This window comes from Simochromis diagramma, unplaced genomic scaffold (assembly GCF_900408965.1).
Source record: "Simochromis diagramma unplaced genomic scaffold, fSimDia1.1 OVJJ01000216.1, whole genome shotgun sequence".
In the NCBI taxonomy this organism is placed as follows: domain Eukaryota; kingdom Metazoa; phylum Chordata; class Actinopteri; order Cichliformes; family Cichlidae; genus Simochromis; species Simochromis diagramma.
The window spans coordinates 2,429,696-2,447,729 of record NW_024386883.1 but is presented as its reverse complement, the minus strand read 5'-3'; the positions used below and the strand labels follow the sequence as shown (position 1 = coordinate 2,447,729).

The 18,034-nt window shown below is 40.0% G+C and overlaps 3 protein-coding genes across 3 annotated transcripts; all 3 read right to left on the bottom strand.

Moving 5' to 3' along the window:
* Window positions 1-896: 896 nt before the first annotated feature.
* Window positions 897-2,331, bottom strand: LOC120734270 (lipocalin-like). Its single transcript, XM_040032968.1, has 6 exons — window positions 2,154-2,331; window positions 1,701-1,840; window positions 1,536-1,612; window positions 1,322-1,435; window positions 1,136-1,237; window positions 897-1,036 (listed from the first exon to the last, which is right to left on the bottom strand). The coding sequence occupies exons 1-6, from the start codon at window positions 2,247-2,249 to the stop codon at window positions 1,017-1,019; spliced, it is 549 nt and encodes a 182-aa protein (XP_039888902.1). The 5' UTR covers window positions 2,250-2,331; the 3' UTR covers window positions 897-1,016.
* A 2,268-nt stretch (window positions 2,332-4,599) lies between these two features.
* On the bottom strand, window positions 4,600-6,365 carry LOC120734269 (lipocalin-like). Its single transcript, XM_040032967.1, has 6 exons — window positions 6,088-6,365; window positions 5,556-5,695; window positions 5,350-5,429; window positions 5,132-5,245; window positions 4,918-5,019; window positions 4,600-4,816 (listed from the first exon to the last, which is right to left on the bottom strand). Exons 1-6 carry the CDS (start codon window positions 6,178-6,180, stop codon window positions 4,797-4,799), a joined length of 549 nt encoding a protein of 182 aa, XP_039888901.1. The 5' UTR covers window positions 6,181-6,365; the 3' UTR covers window positions 4,600-4,796.
* Window positions 6,366-8,588: 2,223 nt separating this feature from the next.
* On the bottom strand, window positions 8,589-17,937 carry LOC120734268 (palmitoyltransferase ZDHHC23-A-like). The gene is made up of 5 exons (XM_040032966.1): window positions 14,913-17,937; window positions 13,693-13,820; window positions 12,075-12,710; window positions 9,912-10,079; window positions 8,589-9,714 (listed from the first exon to the last, which is right to left on the bottom strand). Exons 2-5 carry the CDS (start codon window positions 13,809-13,811, stop codon window positions 9,441-9,443), a joined length of 1,197 nt encoding a protein of 398 aa, XP_039888900.1. The 5' UTR covers window positions 13,812-13,820; window positions 14,913-17,937; the 3' UTR covers window positions 8,589-9,440.
* Between the last annotated feature and the right edge of the window lie 97 nt (window positions 17,938-18,034).

The following is an 18,034-nucleotide window of genomic DNA, read 5'->3' as shown; positions in this document are numbered from 1 at the left end:
TGTGTGTGTGTGTGTGTGTGTGTGTGTTTGTATAAGCAACTGGTGTGCTATGAGGTACTCTGACCTCACCACTCGGTAGCATATTTCCTTTAGTGTGTTGACTAAAACCACAATATGGGCAGATAAAACAAGGAGTCATTCTGACCTTCATCTACAGGTGGATGATCTAAGATCATTTAATCACATAAAATAAAACTCAGTGAATTGTAAACGGATGTAAATAAAAGCTTGAATATGCATTTAACTTATAATGTGACCACTGTTTGTTTTTAACAATCGAATGCTCTCTGCTCTCTCGTCTTCAGCTTGTTCAGAATGCTGCAGCCCGACTCTTGACAGGCACTCGTAAACGTGACCATATTTCCCCAGTCTTGGCTCGTTTACACTGGTTTCCAGTATGTTCTAGAATTGATTTTAAGATTTTATTGCTTGTTTGTAAGTGGATTAGCTCCCTCGTAGCTCTCTGATCTTTTAACTAAAAACACTGCAAATAGAACTTTTCACTCAGCTGTTACATTGCTTCTGATTGTTCCTAAAAGCAAACTAAAGCACAGAGGAGACCAAGCGTTTGCCTGACCCTTTGGAACAGTCTGCCTCTTCAAATTAGGACGTCTCCACCACTTTAAATCCCGTCTGAAAGCACATTTCTACTCCCTAGCTTTTAATTGTGACTGAATTTTTGTTTTATTCTCTTTAGGTGTGTTTGTTTTACTTTTTGCTTTGTATAGCACTTTGGTCAACCTCTGTTGTTTTTAAATGTGCTTATAAATAAACTGATTGATTGATTGATTGACTACTATAAAGTGTGTGAATGGGGGGAAAAATACATTTTGGTTGTGTTGTTATGGGTGTTCTTCAGTTTATTTCATACAAAGGATGAATAATGAAGAAAAATATTCTCGATGTTTGCATTTTTATTGTTAAAAACATCTCAAGATGGTGCTCAGGCACATTTCCATAACAGATGGTGTAAGATCTTCATGCAGTACTGGTGAGACGATCGGTGGGACAGAAGGTTAGGCAAGTGTACACTCCACTGTAGAAGGAAAAATGGAAAGTGTAAGGTGATCAGTGCACAACATCACTGTATTCCAAGCTGTTTTTATATAGAACTTCACCACCAATGTAAAAGTACCGCTTTTAGGAAGAAGGACAGTATATTCAGGAAGGATGCCGGTCTGCAAGCAGAACTGCCTGAACTTCTCCTGCACCTCATCGCTGAGGTCCAAACTACGTCCTGTGAAACCACGTGATGTAAATCTGCTGCAGTGGGTGTAACTTTGCTAAACGGTTTACTGAACACAGCTAAATGCAACTTTACCAAATAGTCTGTTAATGACAAAGGTTTCATTCCCTCTGGTGTTGAAGGAATAGGTCAGGGCGTACTCATCATACTTCACATCAACCATAAGCATCTCACTCACATACCCCCAGTCTGACAAAAAGGAAAAAAGCAGAAGAGAATATGTGAAAAAATAATACTGGATGATGATGATGGAAAATTATTCGTTTCCTCTCTTTGTGGGCGTACTCACGCCGACTCTTGTATGTGAATTTTCCAGGCACCTCGGTCTTGTTGGCTAAATTCTCCATTTTCTGACATGTATCATTACTGTCGCAAAGACATTGCATTAATCTCCAGTGTAAATATTTTAATGCTATTCATATGATATTTGCTCTGTCTGTCCTCTCGCACTCACATAAGACTGAAGAACGACAACTCAAGACCTCCATCTTCAGTTGGCGTAATGATGGCCGTGCCGGTCTTCATATTGGCTTTGCGACTGACAAACCACTGGCCATCAGAGCAAATTCCAGTCCGGTACCACTTACCTGCCATCTGTGGACACACAAATGGAAAGCATTGAGAATTAGACAGAAACACAAGAGCTGTTTATTGTAACACAGAATATGTATTATCACACAAAATCCAGCGTGAAACATAACCACATAACATAAATGGTGAAGTCATTATAAAAGTAAATTGTGCAAAGGTTAGCCTCCCGTGTAGACTGCTAAACTGTCTTGGGGGGGGGTCCCTGCTTATCCCTGTTAGATAACCTCCAGTACCCCCTTTCCATGGCCCTAAGATAGAGATATGGTTATGAAAATAGATGGGTGGTAAAATAAAAATGATTATCAATGATTCTTACCGCCTGTAAATCAAAGTCTGCCTGAGGTAGGATTTCAGAGGAAGAAACCATGAGGGAGCACAGTACCACTCCCAGAAGGGTGCGAAGTGAAGCCATAGCTGCTGATAAGTGGAGAAATGATGATGGAGGAGATCGCAAATGAAGATCTGGAAGTTGCTGTCCGGTGACTCTTTATATAGAAGAGTGAGATTATCTCCCCACCAACAGCTGCACTTATACAAACCCCAGGTTCTGTGACGTCTTTGAACATGTGACATTTTATGCAAACACTTGGTCAGTTTCATAACCACAAAGTTTATTCCTGCAGGGGCAGAATTGTATCCACTGTGTGAGAGGTGAATGTCAGACAGTTACCAAGAAAAACAGTAAAAAACACACAAACTAAACAAAAAAACTCAAATAACAGGACATCTAAGTTCATATCATAGAAATCACAAACTAAGGAGCTGCAAAGTAGTAAAGTTATAGTTACATGATTCATTTATAAACTACGTTTCTACTTTTAACAACGTAGTAGTTGCCTTCCAGTACTTTCTGTGGCGGAGATCACAAAATCAAATGCACCTCAGCATTTGCGACAGTCGCAGAGACAAAACACACGCCCTGACAGAGATATTAACCTGAGATGCTTTCTTCGAAAATGTGGTTTGTCTTTTAAGGCTTTAATGTCTCATTTTACCCTCATTTGTCTAAAAACTACTGTGCAGTGTGTACCATCCCCAGAGTAAAAAAGAAGAGCTTTGTTCACACACAGTTCAAACATTTTTTTTCCAAAGCTGACTGATTAGGAATCCCAAAGTTGGCTTTCCTCATAAGTAATACAGGGTCTCAGTCAGACATGACATGATCACTCCTACAGGAAGCAAAGTAAATGTACTATCATTTCATTTCACCTGTGACATGATGAAAAACAGCAGAATAGCTAACGCTAACAAATGGGTGTTGAAATGAGAATGTTTCATTTTCTGCTGTTTCGTGGGTCAAAAAGGGCGTTGAACCAAACTGAACCTCACTGGCCGAATGTGCCGCCAGTGTGAACAAAAAATCCTGAACTTTCAAATAAAGTCTTGCTAAGCTAAGTCGCTAAGCTAACTCTGTAAATAAAAGACATCGGTGTGACTGAAATTGTTAGCTTAGGCACGAGTAGTTCATTTTTCTAAGGAGCACTGGACTGTTGCTGCACCAGTAGGCAAAACACCCATAAACAATATATTCATATAAACTGCTACTGTTATTAAGAGTAAACTTTAATCAGTGGTCCTTTGGCAAGTTAATTGTCCCGGCTTAGTCTACAGCAAATAGAAATCTTAAGGTCGAGACTGTCAACTGTTTTAATATTACAGTACACTGAGCACTGTGTTACTTTGTGTGAACTGCTGCTACTATTGTTGTGCAGTATCTGCTATGTGGTTAATCATATAACCTTTTGTACACAGCAGACAGAGTCTACATCCACTTTGTCCATCTGCTAAATAGCTTTAAAAATTGGTTAGGGAAGTGGCTTTGATTATAATACACTATACTGTGCCACTGTCACAGGACAGAGATCCACCAGGGAACATCTGTTAGGATGAAGAGCCTTTGCTTCTCTAAATATAAACCAAATACTTGCAGGAAACTTTGGGAAGAGGCATTTTTCCTCATGTTGTCTAAAGTTAAGTTAGCTTGGATACTTCTTACATTCTTGCTCTGCAGAAAGCCAAAGAGTTTGGACCTCTGAAAACATTTCCAGTACAGCTGGATTTGTTTGTAACTTTGGTCACCTTTGTATCGTCCCTCAGATTCTTTTATCTACTGCACAGCTTTGAGACCATGACACCACTAGTGCTGAGGAGATGTACTAGTAACGTGTTTTGCTGTTAATGATTTCTCCTGCCTGCATTCCGTGCCAGTTATAATAGATCTTTAATCCTGGAAAACAAATATATGAAGTTTTATCGCACTAATGGCTCAAGCAATCTGTATGTTTGTCTGTCAGTCTGTCTGGTCGACAGTTCATCTGATCTACTTCGGACTTGGTGGGTGTTTTGTTTGGATTCAAATAAACTCTGTGTGCTGTGACAAAATGGTCAAAGTCTGTCACCCCTGTTGCTTTGTCTCGTCTAAATGAAAGATGAACAGTATATCTGCTGCTGCTGTTTTAAAATTAAGGGCTGAACTCCTTGTTTTCTCGACTTACTTACGTACTTTTGCCTGTAGAAAGGGAAACTTGCATGTTTGTAGATACAAATTCAGAACACTGGTGCATTGTTTTGGTCATCTTCTGTGATTATGTATATTTTATATTTTTTTAATTCACAGGTTCTTCTATTATTTTTTGTATCTAAATCTTTGCAAAGTGTGTAGATACAAAGACTTGATAAAAAGAAGGTTTTAGCTGTGCTGTTATGGATGTAATTCAAAGTATTAGTTTAAAAATTGAGTAAATCAAAAGATTTTAGCCATTTCATACTTTTTAATTCTGTGGTTATAACAGCAGGTGGATAAATGCAAAGTGATGAATATAATTTTGTGATATTATGAGCTCTCTTAATAACGAAAGAGCAGAGATAGTAAAGTAAAAAGCAAACTGTCTCAGGTCATCGACGTGAGATTTTCAGAACAGTGAAAGCTCCTCGGTGAGATGATCACCTGGACACAAGGTTAGGCAGCTGGGCACTGCTCTATAGAGAGGAAAAGGGAAAGAAAATGGAAAAGTGATCAGTGCATAACATCACTTTTGATTGCAGTTATTTTAAATAAAACATCTCAGAGGTAAAAGTACCGTTTTTGGGAAGGATGACAATATTTTCAGGCTGGATGCTGCTTTGCAGGGAGAACTGAATGAACTTCTCCTGCACCTCAGCGCTGAGGTCCACACCACGCCCTGTGAAAACAGATGATGTAAATCTGCTGCAGCGGGTATAGCTTTACCGACCAGCAGAACAGGTTAAAATGGATTCAGCAGAGCGTAGAATCAGAGCTAAATGCCATATTACCATAGAGTTTGTTAACAACATAGCTTTCTTTCCCCTTTGTCTTGATGGAATGAATCAGGGCATATTCGTCATACTTCACGTCGACCATGCGCAAGTCACTGAGATACCCCCAGCCTGACAAAGGGAATGCAGCAGAAAAGGGGTCATGAAATTATGAAAGCAGAAAAGGCAAATGTACTAGATCGTTAAATCGTGCTTCTGTGTGTGGGTGCACTCACGCCGACTTGTGTATGTGAACTTTCCCGGTATCTCAGTTTTTTTGGCCAGATTGTTCATTCTCCAACATGAGCCATTAGGGCTGCAAAGAGATCACTAAAACATTAATTCTTTCACATGTTGTCTTTCATATATATTTATATACAGATATATAGATATATATTCCTATTTATTTAAATGTCCATTGTCCTCATGCCCTCACACTTACCTAAGACTGGAATATGACATCTCCAGATCCCCGTCAGCAGTTGGGGTAATCATGGCCGTGCCCATCTTCATGCTGGCTCTGTGACTGACAAACCACTGGGCATCAGTGGCAATTCCAATCAGGTACCACTTACCTGCCATCTGTGGGCACACAAGAGGAAAGCATCGGGAGTTGAAAACTTTACTGAAGCATTTTTGAAACACTTTCTGTGATCACCTTTACAAAAAAAGTGTGTTTTAATAACTCGCGTAAGCTTTGGAAGACAGAGGGGAAAAAAACACTTCATGTGCGCCTTCTTCTTTTTCTTTGTTTTTGAAGACAGCTACATTGCTTTTGTTTATGAAGGCAGTGAACAAAAGATTTATCACAGCATAAAACACAAAAGTCAAAAAGTGAAAAGCCAAAACCATATAAGCAAGTTGAACATGCATTGCTGCTGGACTTACAAACGATATAGGGAATTAAATAAATACAATGATTATAGAAATAAATATTGTAAAATAAAACATACTAATGTAGCCATTTGTCTTACCGCCTGTACATTGAAGTCTGCCTGAGGTTGGACTTCAGAAGAAACCATCAGAGAGGAGAGCACAGCTCCCAGCAGAGTGAGAAGTAAATGCATGGCTGCTGATGATGAGTGAAGAAATGATGATGTGGGAGAGTGTGGATGAAGATCTGGAAGTGTGCTGTTGAGGTTCTGCCTGACTCCCTTTATATAGCCGAGGGAGATTACCTCTTCCCTCGGGGCCAGCGCACACACACACACACACACACCTAGACAAAACCCGGGTTCGGGGATGGGTTCACCACATGAACCTGCATGCATGGTTTCACAACCAAAAAGTTTAGCCATGCAAAGGCAGAATTCAGTGAACCATATGAGAGGTATATAGCAAACAGCTGGCAGGAGAAACACACAAAAACAAATCCAAAATTTGAATAACAAATCAGCTGGGATGTCAGAGAATTGGAAAGCAAATAAAGTAGTAATTAAATTTCAGCTTGAGTGGAGACAAAAAAAAATCTGTTTTGAAACAAAGTACACTGAATCCACAGTGGTAAACAAGGCTAAACTCCAGCGCTTTCTGCGACTGAGACCACAGAATCAAATGTAGCTGTCAGCAGATGTGACAGTAACGCGCACAGACAAAACACATGGCTCGCAAACTGGATTCCTAATCACGCTTCCCTGTGTAGTAACCTGAAATGATTCCCTGGATAAGCTAACAATAATGAGTAAATAGGTTTGTGGAATCTTTTTTCCACTGCTGTTGAGTGATGAAGAATCTCAAAGTTTGATCTGTTCTTGTTCACTACAAAAGGTAATCAATGGTTCTTCTAACAACCTTTTATGTGACAAGAATGAAAGTGTCACACCATCCATCCACCATCTATCTGGGTCCAGAGTGAACTTGCTTGTTTGATCACTACCCACAGATTGTGGCCTTCTGGTAATTTGGTTAAAACATAAGGGTTACCTTCTTGTGACCTAATTACTGTTGCATTTAGGCCAGATGCCAGTCAGTGACCCCCCTGGTAACCTCTGACTGCTAGGGAAACACTAGCCCAGCAAGTTAGCGTGCTGGCTGCCGGATGAAATCATTCCCAAAGATTACAAAGGATTACAAATCACTTTGTGAATGCTTTGGTTGTGAGAAGGCTGCAGCAGTTTCCCATACTTCACATGGAAGATGCAGGAGGTGTTAATGTAACTCCTGTGCTATACAAAAGCTCCATTTGCTGTTGCCTGCATTGTAGGCAGTGGGTGATGTTGCCTACTTTGAGTGAAGGTGTCTCACATTGTTTTCTCTCCCTGGGAAATGCTCACAATGAAGAAGTTGTCCTAATTTAGTCGTCTTAAGTAAGCATTAGTTTGTGTTTGTTTGCTGACATTTTTTAAAATTGTATTTTAAATTATCCTATTTTTAAAATGCCAGACTTTGATGGACAACTGATCGACATCTGCTCCGCCTCACTTTAACACTTTGTACAGTGCTATAAATGATGCATAAATTATGTTGTTTATCCCCCTTTTTCATCTCTTTATGTGCACTTGGCACTAGTGATGGACACACCAACACAATCTTCTTTTATGTGTTTTTGTTCCCTCATTTAAGGCTGAATAGAATTTAATATTGGTAAGTCTTCCAGTGATATAATGACTTCCCTCAAATGTCTTAAACATGCTGTGAACCGACTGAAAGGAGCAAACACATTTCATTCCTCTGTGTTTCTGGGTGCAGACATGTTTCCTGTGGCCCAAATCTCAAGGCAGTGCTGACTGAGGATGAAGTGTGATACCAACTCAACCCATAGTGGTAGCTGTGGGAGGACTGCCATTAAGGAAGCAACCACAACTGTCCCCAGCCCACCAACTCATCTCTTTTGTGAAGGGACACAGATATTTTTCTTTGTGATTAGATCCCCCCCCCCCCCCCTTTGAATTCTATTTGTTTTAAGGAAACTGTATTTTTAAACTTACTTTAACCCCTTGCTGAGACTGGTTGCTTAAACTCTAAAACTAGAATCAAGACATTGATACACATCACAAACTGACCGAGCAACAGACTTAATATTAATGTTATTGGGTGTTTTTGTTAATGTTAAGCACAGAGTGGCCTGAGGGTGGCAGCAGAGGAAAAGCTAAAAGTGCTGGCACTGAAGTTACAGGGATGAAATATGCCTTCAAATGGAAGAAATGTATCGGTATAAGAATATTTATTGATGTGCTCCACCCAAAATGTGGATTATGAGAAATAATGCTAATTAGTGAACAGTGTGAAATGAAAATTGAGACTAGAAATTACAGTAGAATAGATGGGGTTTCATTTTCAATTCACACTATATGACTGATAACAGTGATTTAACTGTTTACATAAATTATTATTATTATTATCTATAACAGAATAATTAGAGAAAGGATTGGCATGTGTGTTTAGATTTGTAGATCAGTGTTGAAGGCACCGTGAGACAGTTATGACCAAAAAACATTCGTTAAAAAACACACACAATAATGCAGCACACTGCAGAGAAGAAAGGCACAAAACGCACATTTTATTGTGTCCAAGGTGATGAACTTTGTTCTTGCTCTAACCATCACATGCAATATATTTTAGACATTATTTTAACATCTTACACTGAGCTAAGCTAGCCTCTTTGTTCTGTATTAGTTAGGCGTCTTCTCACAGATGCAGATCCTTCTATAACTCGTTTTTCTTGCCTTCTTATTAATTGTTTTAATATATCTTTGTTTCTTTTTAAATTTCCAACTTGACCAGTACAGTGGTGTCAGTATTTACTGAGTGCATGTCTGCAGAACGGGTCAAAAGTGACCATTTGCTTTTCTTTGGCTTTCCCTCTGATGCCATCTTAAGGCCAAACCACGTTGCTACTGGATATTAAATTAGTAAAGGACAGCTATCTAGTCTTGAATCCGGCAGTTTTGTTTCTGGTTTATCTTCTTTGATGTGAACTCCAGAATCATTTAATGTTTTTTTTTGTATCATTTTGAAGTTTATTAGATTTTTTTGACTTGCATGCAGTGAGATTATTTTTTTTATAAAGACAACATATTTCCTTCTTACTTTCTGCAGGTGTATAAAAAGGCAGGCTATAATGTCTGCAGTCTTTGATTAAATTTTATAAAAGGCCCAAAATCCACAGACTGTCTTGCATGTGTCCAGGTCAAAAGCTTCAACAGAAAATGATGCTAAAAATCCAAACCCCAAATACATCTATGCATCTTTAAACAGTCATTAAAAACATGTTCATATTAGTACCGCAGTCCTGGAATGTATTGGAAAAAATATATGAAATCGAATTCTTCATGCATGCAGCACGAACAGTGTATTACCACGATGTCACCGAGTGCATTAAGTACAACTAGACCAAGTCAGTAAGGCTGGACCGAGGAGAAGCTGAAGCATCTGTCATGGTGAGGAACTCAACCCAGTTCTGATAGAAGCCACGAGAATACTCTCCTGTGTCAACAACGAGTCCCCACAGGCGGCTCTGGCCCGTTTTGTTCCTCAGAGCCAGCTGAGCCTCTCGCTCCGTCACGTTAAAGCTGATATTGAGAACTTGTGCCACCAAGAGGTAAAGCAGTCCACCTGCGACAATGCTGCTGTACCACGCACAGGTAAAGCAAAGTGCTGTGCTGTAAAAGTAAAGAGAACAAATCATTACTGCAACATAACCCACCTTTTCTTCTCATACTGGCAGGACAAATTCAAGAAAAACACACCAAAAACAGTAATTAAAATTGTCATTGACGAATTGAAATAATTATTTAATGATTAAAGTGATTCAATTTCAAGGCTGCAGCAGAAAAAAAAAACATATAGAGTGCTGTACCTAGTCTGAGTGTAGACGCCGGGGCAGTAGAAGAGCGCTGTCATTAGATACTGATGAGGACAGAGGCTGCAAAGCACCAAACTGATCCCGTACAGAGAGGTCAACACAAACACAGAGAGGGTCAGCAGGAAACTGCGATGGTTTGCCTGTCCTACACAGCTGTTTATCCTACAACATCTCAACAGGGACACACAACACCAGAGAGACCAGGTTACATGTGTATCTCACTATCATGCTGTATATAAAATGACAGAACTGCTACATTTACAGATTTTATTTAGTTTAGAAGTGTCATGGTTCTCAAGATCTGCAGAGGTCGTGGTGTGTGTGTTTTTTGTCTTCGCCTCTCCCACCAGGGCGGAACTGGACCTTGATTCCCCGCCTCTGAACCCGCCCTGAACACACACCTGTGGCTCATTCACACTGATCCTGGCAGACTACTTAAGGATGGCAAGAGAGGCTGCTTCCTCGCTGGATCGTCACATTACCTAGTGTCAGTGTAGCCTAGCTTTTGAAAGTATTCCTTGTGATCACCTAGAGTTTCCTCCTAACGTTGTTTTCCTCTGTGTACAGGCCTTCTAGATTCCCTGCCGGTCTTCCCTGCCGTCTGGATTTCTGTGGATGTGTGTGAGTGAGCGTGAGCATTTTGGAGTGGACATTCAGAGTGAGTTGTGGATTAAGTTGAAGAGGAGCGTATGTACCCCGCCTTGGATCTTCCCCTTGGAGCCCCGTGTTATCTGTCTCACTGTATATATGTAGATATTCTCACTTGGTGCCACACTGTAAATAAACCCTCACCTTCTCTCTAAACTTCAGAGTCCTGCGAGTGAGTCCTCTGCCTAATAATCTGTGACAAGAAGTGACTGAGTGACCTGAATGGGCACCTTTCAGTGCCCATTCGTTTTTCCTCTTGGCAAGAGGACTTTCAGTGTGACAGAAAAAAAAAATCTAATTTGTAGATGTCCCCAAAATAATAATATTAATGAGAAAATCTAAATCCATCTGCATGAGTTTTGGAGTATGTTTATCAAAATCTGTCAAAAGGAACTGATTATGGAAAACTTGATGACATGTGATGCGTTTATGGCCTGATGAGGCCCATCATGTGTTTACTAAATTATGATCTAATAGTAAAATTAAACTATTTTTTTCTAGTGTGGGGAAATGTAAAAGAGAGTTCAGTTCTCATCTGCTGATCAGCTGTGAATGTGACGTCCCCCTGGTCCAAGCTTCTGCTCAGGTTCGTTCCCCTAATCTAATTACAACACAAGAGGTGTGGACCCACAAATTCAACGGCTCATTTTAATTTCATTGTTTATTTCAGCAGAATGGCCACCATGACCACCAATTATGCTGCCAGACAACCTAAAAATGAAACTAATAGTTTAAGACATAAAGACGTGGATGTCCTGTAATTTTCTAAAACTAAATTCAGATAAAACTGAGGTTATGCACTCGGCCCTAATAAATCTTAGAAACATGATGTTAACCAGACACTTACTCTGGATGGCATTATCAGGGCCTTCAGCAACACTATGAGAAGCCTGGAAGTTGTTTTTGACCAGGATGTGTCCTTCAATGCGCATATGAAACAAATATATAGTAACACTTTTTTTCATGTGCACATTAATATATAAAATTAGAACCATACAGTCTCAGAATGATGCCACAAAACTAGTTCATACATTCATTACTTCTTGGCTGGGCTATTGTAATTAATTATTATCATGTTATTCTATAAATTCCTTACCTGCCTCCATTATTCCAAAAAACAGTGCAGTGACAGTACCGACAGGGATGAAAAAGTCATTTTTGCTTTATCTTTCCCTTAGTCTGTGGCTTTTCCGGGCTCCATGTACCCTCTTTTTTCCCCTTTTCTCTTGTTTTCCAATACCCCCACAGCCAGTCATGACAGATGTCTGTGCCCCCGGGCCCGATTTGCCAGGGGTTTCCTTCTCTTAGACGGGAGTTTTTCTTTCCCACCATTGCATAGTGCTTACTCAGCAGGGACCATTTGATTATGAGGGTTTTTCGAGAGAATCTCTACCTTACAGTATAAAACACCTTGAGGCAACTGAATAAAGCTAAACTGAACTGAATATTAAACACACAATGCTTTGCTTACAAAGGAAATATATAAACATGACGTGAAGTCAGACCCACCAGATACAATGGTGGTCCAAACGCTGGACACATGAGCCACAGGTTCGACAATGACCAGCCCGCGGTGGTCGCATTATTTTGCACAAAGGACACCTGCTCCAATTTGCTCCGAGGCCCTCCTTTGGGGTTTGCAGCTCTGCTGGTGTCCCTGAGGGAGAGGCTGCTGATTGGATAGATCCATTATTTACTTGTGTGGACTCCTTTTTATCCTCCTGACTGTGACTGTGAGAGTTGTGAAGGGCAGCAGTCACAAATCCTGGGCCTTTCTTGGTGTGAATAAGAGAGACTATAGTGAAGATCATCCCAGAGGTCACGGTGCACACCTGCAGCTGGCTGACGTCCCCACGCGGTAAAATCTCTGTGATGAAGAGGTAATACATGTAGGCCAGAGAGTACAATGCGAGGGTGAGGAAGAAGAGGGTGCGTCTCTTCTTTCGGTGCGTTGCATAGTAGTACCACAGCACCAGGCCAGGCAGAGCTGTCAGGACGGTTATACCCAGCAGGTAGTGCAACGCTGCAACCTTCAGCAGGAGAGGCAGCATCAGCAGGGCTGGGATCAGGGAAATTTCCAGATTTTCAGCCATGGCACCAAATACAGGAGACTGAAATGTACTTTTAGATGGTACTTTCAGCCACCTACAGAGAACAGTGGTCATAGAGTTATAATTAGACAAATGTTTATTCATGTGTCTAATCATTTCCCTTTTCACTGATGGAATTTATTTTCAAGTTCTTGAGCTGCATGCAAGGTAAAATGATTTCATAGTTGGCTTTTTCAGGTTTGAGACATACACGATAGTTTGCTTTGACTCTAGAATAATAGGAAAGATAAGATATGACTTTTGCATTCTCAGGTAATCTCAGAGAAAACTTTTAGAGCCGCTCTAACCGATAAGAGGGGCCTGCCAAATAAAAAAGGAATAAAAAAAGAAAGAAAGAATGATATGTGCCCTCCTTTTCTCTCTCATTGTGAATTTTGGCACATTTTAGGAAGTAAAGTTAATTGTTTGTGGCAAATTATTAAGAATTTACATAATTCAAAAACCTAAATAAAAAAATAACAGCATCCTGCTACAAGACTTAATATGATAATATAATAATTCAGGTATCACAATAAATATATGGTAAATTTGCATCTTTGCTTTTCTCTTTGAAAGTTTGATTCATTTTATTAGAAGTCAGTAGACTCCCTACCAACACAGCTAAGGCTCATCTCGGCTCATCTTATTTATCTGTGCAAAACAAAGAAGAAGAAAAAGAAAGAAAGAAACTTCATCTGTTTCTTGGCTGCGAGACATTGCCAGTAAACCAGTGTGGGTGCGTGGACTATTTCCAGTCTTAAAGCTAAGCTTGTTATCCAGCTGTTGGCATTCGTTTCATGTTTCATTGACAGACATGAGAATGGTATCACCTCCTCTCGCTTTCTTTAGAAAGCCAATAAACTAATAGCATAAAATCTCACACTATTTTCTGATCCCTTTGTATCTGGTTTGTGTCCAACCTTTCTTAGTGCCCACAAACAACGGCTACTTGTGTAGCTTTCTAACAACAGTACTACACATACAGCACACACTCCTTGATTATTAGTTTATTCACCCATTTCTTCACACCTTCATACCTGTTAAAGGCTTCATCCAGATCCTCGCAGTCACAGCAACATCCGTACTGGTAGAGATCGCATTCACAGCAACAAATAGGATCATCTGGCTCCGGTGGCTTTAACTTCTGCCATTGCATAATGGCCTGCTAAAGATGGAGATTTAACAAAAAAAGGTCATTGCATGCCACAGATGACACAGTTACAGCGTGCTGCGTTTGCATGATACATGACTTAAAAAACACAAGCAAGTAATCCTGTCATGATCAATAAAAACTATCCAAACAAAGACCCTTTATTGATTCCTTGTTTCCTTACGTGGCCTTGAAAGACCTCACAATTAACTTGCAGTGCACAGAGAAAAGCAAACATGCTCACACACACACAGCTCTCACCCCAGCTTACTGGGCTCTAAGTAGGTTGCTTTTGAGAATTAGCAACAGTGCTGACAAATCTAGGATCCGTTTTCAAGATTATATTTTTAATACAAGAAATTACAAAAACTTTTAAACACCTATTACAAAAAATATGCATAAACAAGTGCAAAAGATAAGTAAAAACAAAAAATATAATCAGAATCAGCTTTATTGACCAAGTACTCTGGCTATTTCTTTACTCTCAATATACATACCAGAAAATACACCTGGCAATGTAGAACAGCACATAGAGCATATTTGTGTTCATACTTGTTGATGCTATTAATACTGTAACAGCACATTTATATTTAGATTATATATTAGAGTAACAAATACAGTATTAAACGGATTATAGCAATGCGTACATGACCTGTACTTGTAACTCTAAAAGATCCCTGTTTAAAAAAATATATAATTTCCATAATCAGAGTATTCTCAGTCTTATTATGTCCCCAAGAGCTTCTAATGTAATTTGTTGAAACAAGGCCACGGTGTCCGCAGGGACAAACTATCTGGGCCAGCAAACCGAAGACTTAAACTCTCTGAGATGTCTCTGAGTGTCTGAGTTATTGTCTGTGTGAGTTATTACATTAGTCTGATTTGTATCTGTGGTTATAACCTTATTATGTGGCATCTGACACATAGCTATACAGGGATTTCCAGGAAAAAATAATTTTAAAGACAAAAATAGTTATTGCAATCTGAGTTTGTCTGCTAAAGATCATTATTATTCAGAAATAACTTAATTAGCACTATCTAACACTTCTAGGTGTTAACTGTTAATAAGGGACACTCACAAAGAAAAGATTTATTGTGTTGACTTACCTTTTGTCTCCAATGCAAAAACACAAAAACAGCAAGCTACGTTGGCTCAAAAAAATTCACAGTTTCTACACGAGAGCTACGCCATCCTCAGCAAACAATGAGGAGAGAAATGCTTAAGAAGATGACCCCTTGTCACCAGGCTCCTTCTGCAAGTGACTGAAGGGGAAAAAATGAAAAGCGCAGCCTAGTTTCTCATCAGTCATTTGTGATGAAAAAGGAAATTGGCATGTCCCTGCCCCGATGGTGCTGTGGCGACACCGAATCAGTGCAGTGAGATGGTTTTCATTTCTTGCATTCCCATGGTGGAAGCGTCCCAACAGAAGGCAACTTGAAGTCCTGACAAGTAGCTTGATATTGTGTTGCATCTGCCAGCTCACATTTCCAAAGACTATCTTTCTCACATGTCATTAAATAGTTCACAAGTCGTTCTCGGGGATACTCAGCCTGCTTCTGCCTTACAGCTTCCATCAGCTATCATTTTAGATTTTAATACTGGCGTGCTTGGCAAATATAGGCCCTCCCTCATTTGGTTGAGGGAGCCAGAGAGAGCCAGGAGTTTTTCATACCTCTGCCCACAGCTGAGAGGCTGTGTTGAGGTATTCAAAAGCTGCAACAGCAGCCCTGATAATCCACGCTGAGCCGAACGAGGGTGCGTATGAGAAACATGACAGGCACTCAAAGATGAGAGACTGAGCGATGATCCACGGGGCAGCCCCACCCTCTGGCATCATATTTCCTCCCACAAGCAACCTGACCTTGAGGCTCACCCACCGAAAACTCTCGAAGAGTGCATTTGTGCGGGATCAAAGGCGCACGGGAGGCCTCTGTGTTTACGCTCATTAAGCCCTGCGCTGTACACATTGCACTCTTCGTGCGACGACACTGGATACCGACACTAACGGTGCGCTCAGTGACCCATGCAGGGAAGTTCTCTTTTCTCACCTGGAGCCAAGGTCCTTATTCACATCAGTTACAACACATGTTCATGCTTATGAACACTTTAGCAGACAGTTTATCCAACTTGAGCTTGATCTGGGTCACTCTGCAGCATAAACCAACTTTAAAATGAAATGCTGTTGCAGCTCAGTGAAAGGGGAAACACTGGAACCTGAAAGACAGACGTTAGGACCCATAAGGTATCTTATCAGAGACAAAATAGCCAGTATGACCTTTACTAAGAACAGTTTAAATAATGAAATAATGGTTATCCTGTTTTCAACGTGGCAAAACAAAAGGTTAGACATGCCTTGAAAGTCCATGCCACTTTCGCTTGCACATAAGCAAATCCATTTACAGTTTTGTTAATGTCCTCTTTACACACACTGCCCCATGAATCATTACTAATTCAAGAATAAGAGAAAGAGGGGCAGGTGCATTATGAGCTATAGGCTGGTAGTGTCTGCACTGGATGGACAGAATCAATGCAGAGAAAAGCTGCTGCTCTTTCTCCAGCGGGCTACGCTTCCATTAGTCCTAATGGAGTCCGGAACCTGAGATAGCGACTCTAATCTATTTTAGAGGGTTTAATGCTAGAGAAATACACTGAACCAACAGTGAATGCTGAAGATTGTGCATCAGCAAACTGCTAAGATGCTGATAATGCAGTATGACAAATAAATGTAATAATCAGTCCATCTCCTTGTCGTATATTTTGTATATTTGTGCTCTAATGTACTAAAGCATCACATATCGAGTTAAGATGCTTTCAAAGAGAATAACATGAATTCTCTTTATTTGTCAACTGACAAAGAGAAAAGAAGAACCAGTTTTTCGTTTTACTTTGCAGGTAGTTTGCTGCAAACATCATGGAAAACCACTGATGCTTATAGTCAATTCTCGATCCTTTTTAGAGGATAACAGCGATCCCGGCCAATTCTTCTTTGGTAAATCTCTCAAGTTCCTCTAGATTTGATGATCTTCTGTCATGGTCTTCAGTTTACCCCACAGATTTTCAACAGGATTCAAGTCAGGGCTTTGTGCAGGCCAGTCAGTAATGCTCATTTTGGTCTTTCGAAGGTAGTTCCTCACCAGGAGCGACGTATGTTTTGGGTTGTTGTTGTATAGGAAGACTAAGTGACTCAGATTTGTGGCATCTGAAACTGGCATATCCTCCATTTCCAGATGCACTGAAGCATTCCCACAGCATAATACTCCCACAACTGCTTTTCACTATGGGGATGGCCTTCTTTGTGTTGTATGCTTCTCCCGTCTTTCTAAAAATATAAGCAGCATCTCTGTGGCCAAAGAGCTCTAGTTTCTTCTCATCTGACCAAAGAACTTGCTTCCAGTATAGATAGTTGTTCTCCAGGTTCTTAGCAAACTTCAGTCTGGCTTGAAGGTGTCTCATGTGCAAAAGTTGAGTTTTTCTTGGTCTGTAGTCTTGAAATCCATTCCTGCACACAGCTCTGGTGATTGTCTTCTTTAAGACTACAATTTCCAACTTGGCTAAGTCATTCACATGTTTTTGAAGTTGTTCTGGGGTCTTTAGACACGTTTCTCACTAGTTTTCTTTCCAGAGTCACACTTGTTCAATACTGTGTGGCTCTCTTTGAATTCCTTGATTATGCTTCTAATTCCAGTTCTTGACACTTGATAACTTTACATATACAACTCCTAGTTTGTGAGCATCAACAATTCTTTTTCTCAAGTCTAAACTGATTTCTTTGGTTACTGTTACGATTACGTTTTCTTCAGTGACAGCTCAAACCCTCACTGAAGTTTTTATACTTTGTGTAAACTGGAAGACAACCCGTTTGAAACTCAGCACATCATTACACAACACTGGTTTGTGCTGTGGTGACAAAATGTTCAGCTATAATACTGACCCCAATTAATGCTTTTTAAAGAAAACTAGTATGTTTGCAAATGCTATGTTGAAAATTAATTTGCTTTATTTAAAAAAAAAAAGAAAACCACTGGAGAAAATGTTGACAAAACTTTACGTTTCATACGAGGGCTAATAATTCACTGCTCATCTGTTCATATGTCTAAATCTATCTGCGCGCCATCTACAGTAACGAGTCCTTTATTGAATTGAGGTGTGCTTATAAGGTTGCACCAATGACCGATTCTTACATCAATTATCAAAATTTGTGTATGAAAGTTTGAAAGATTTCAAACTG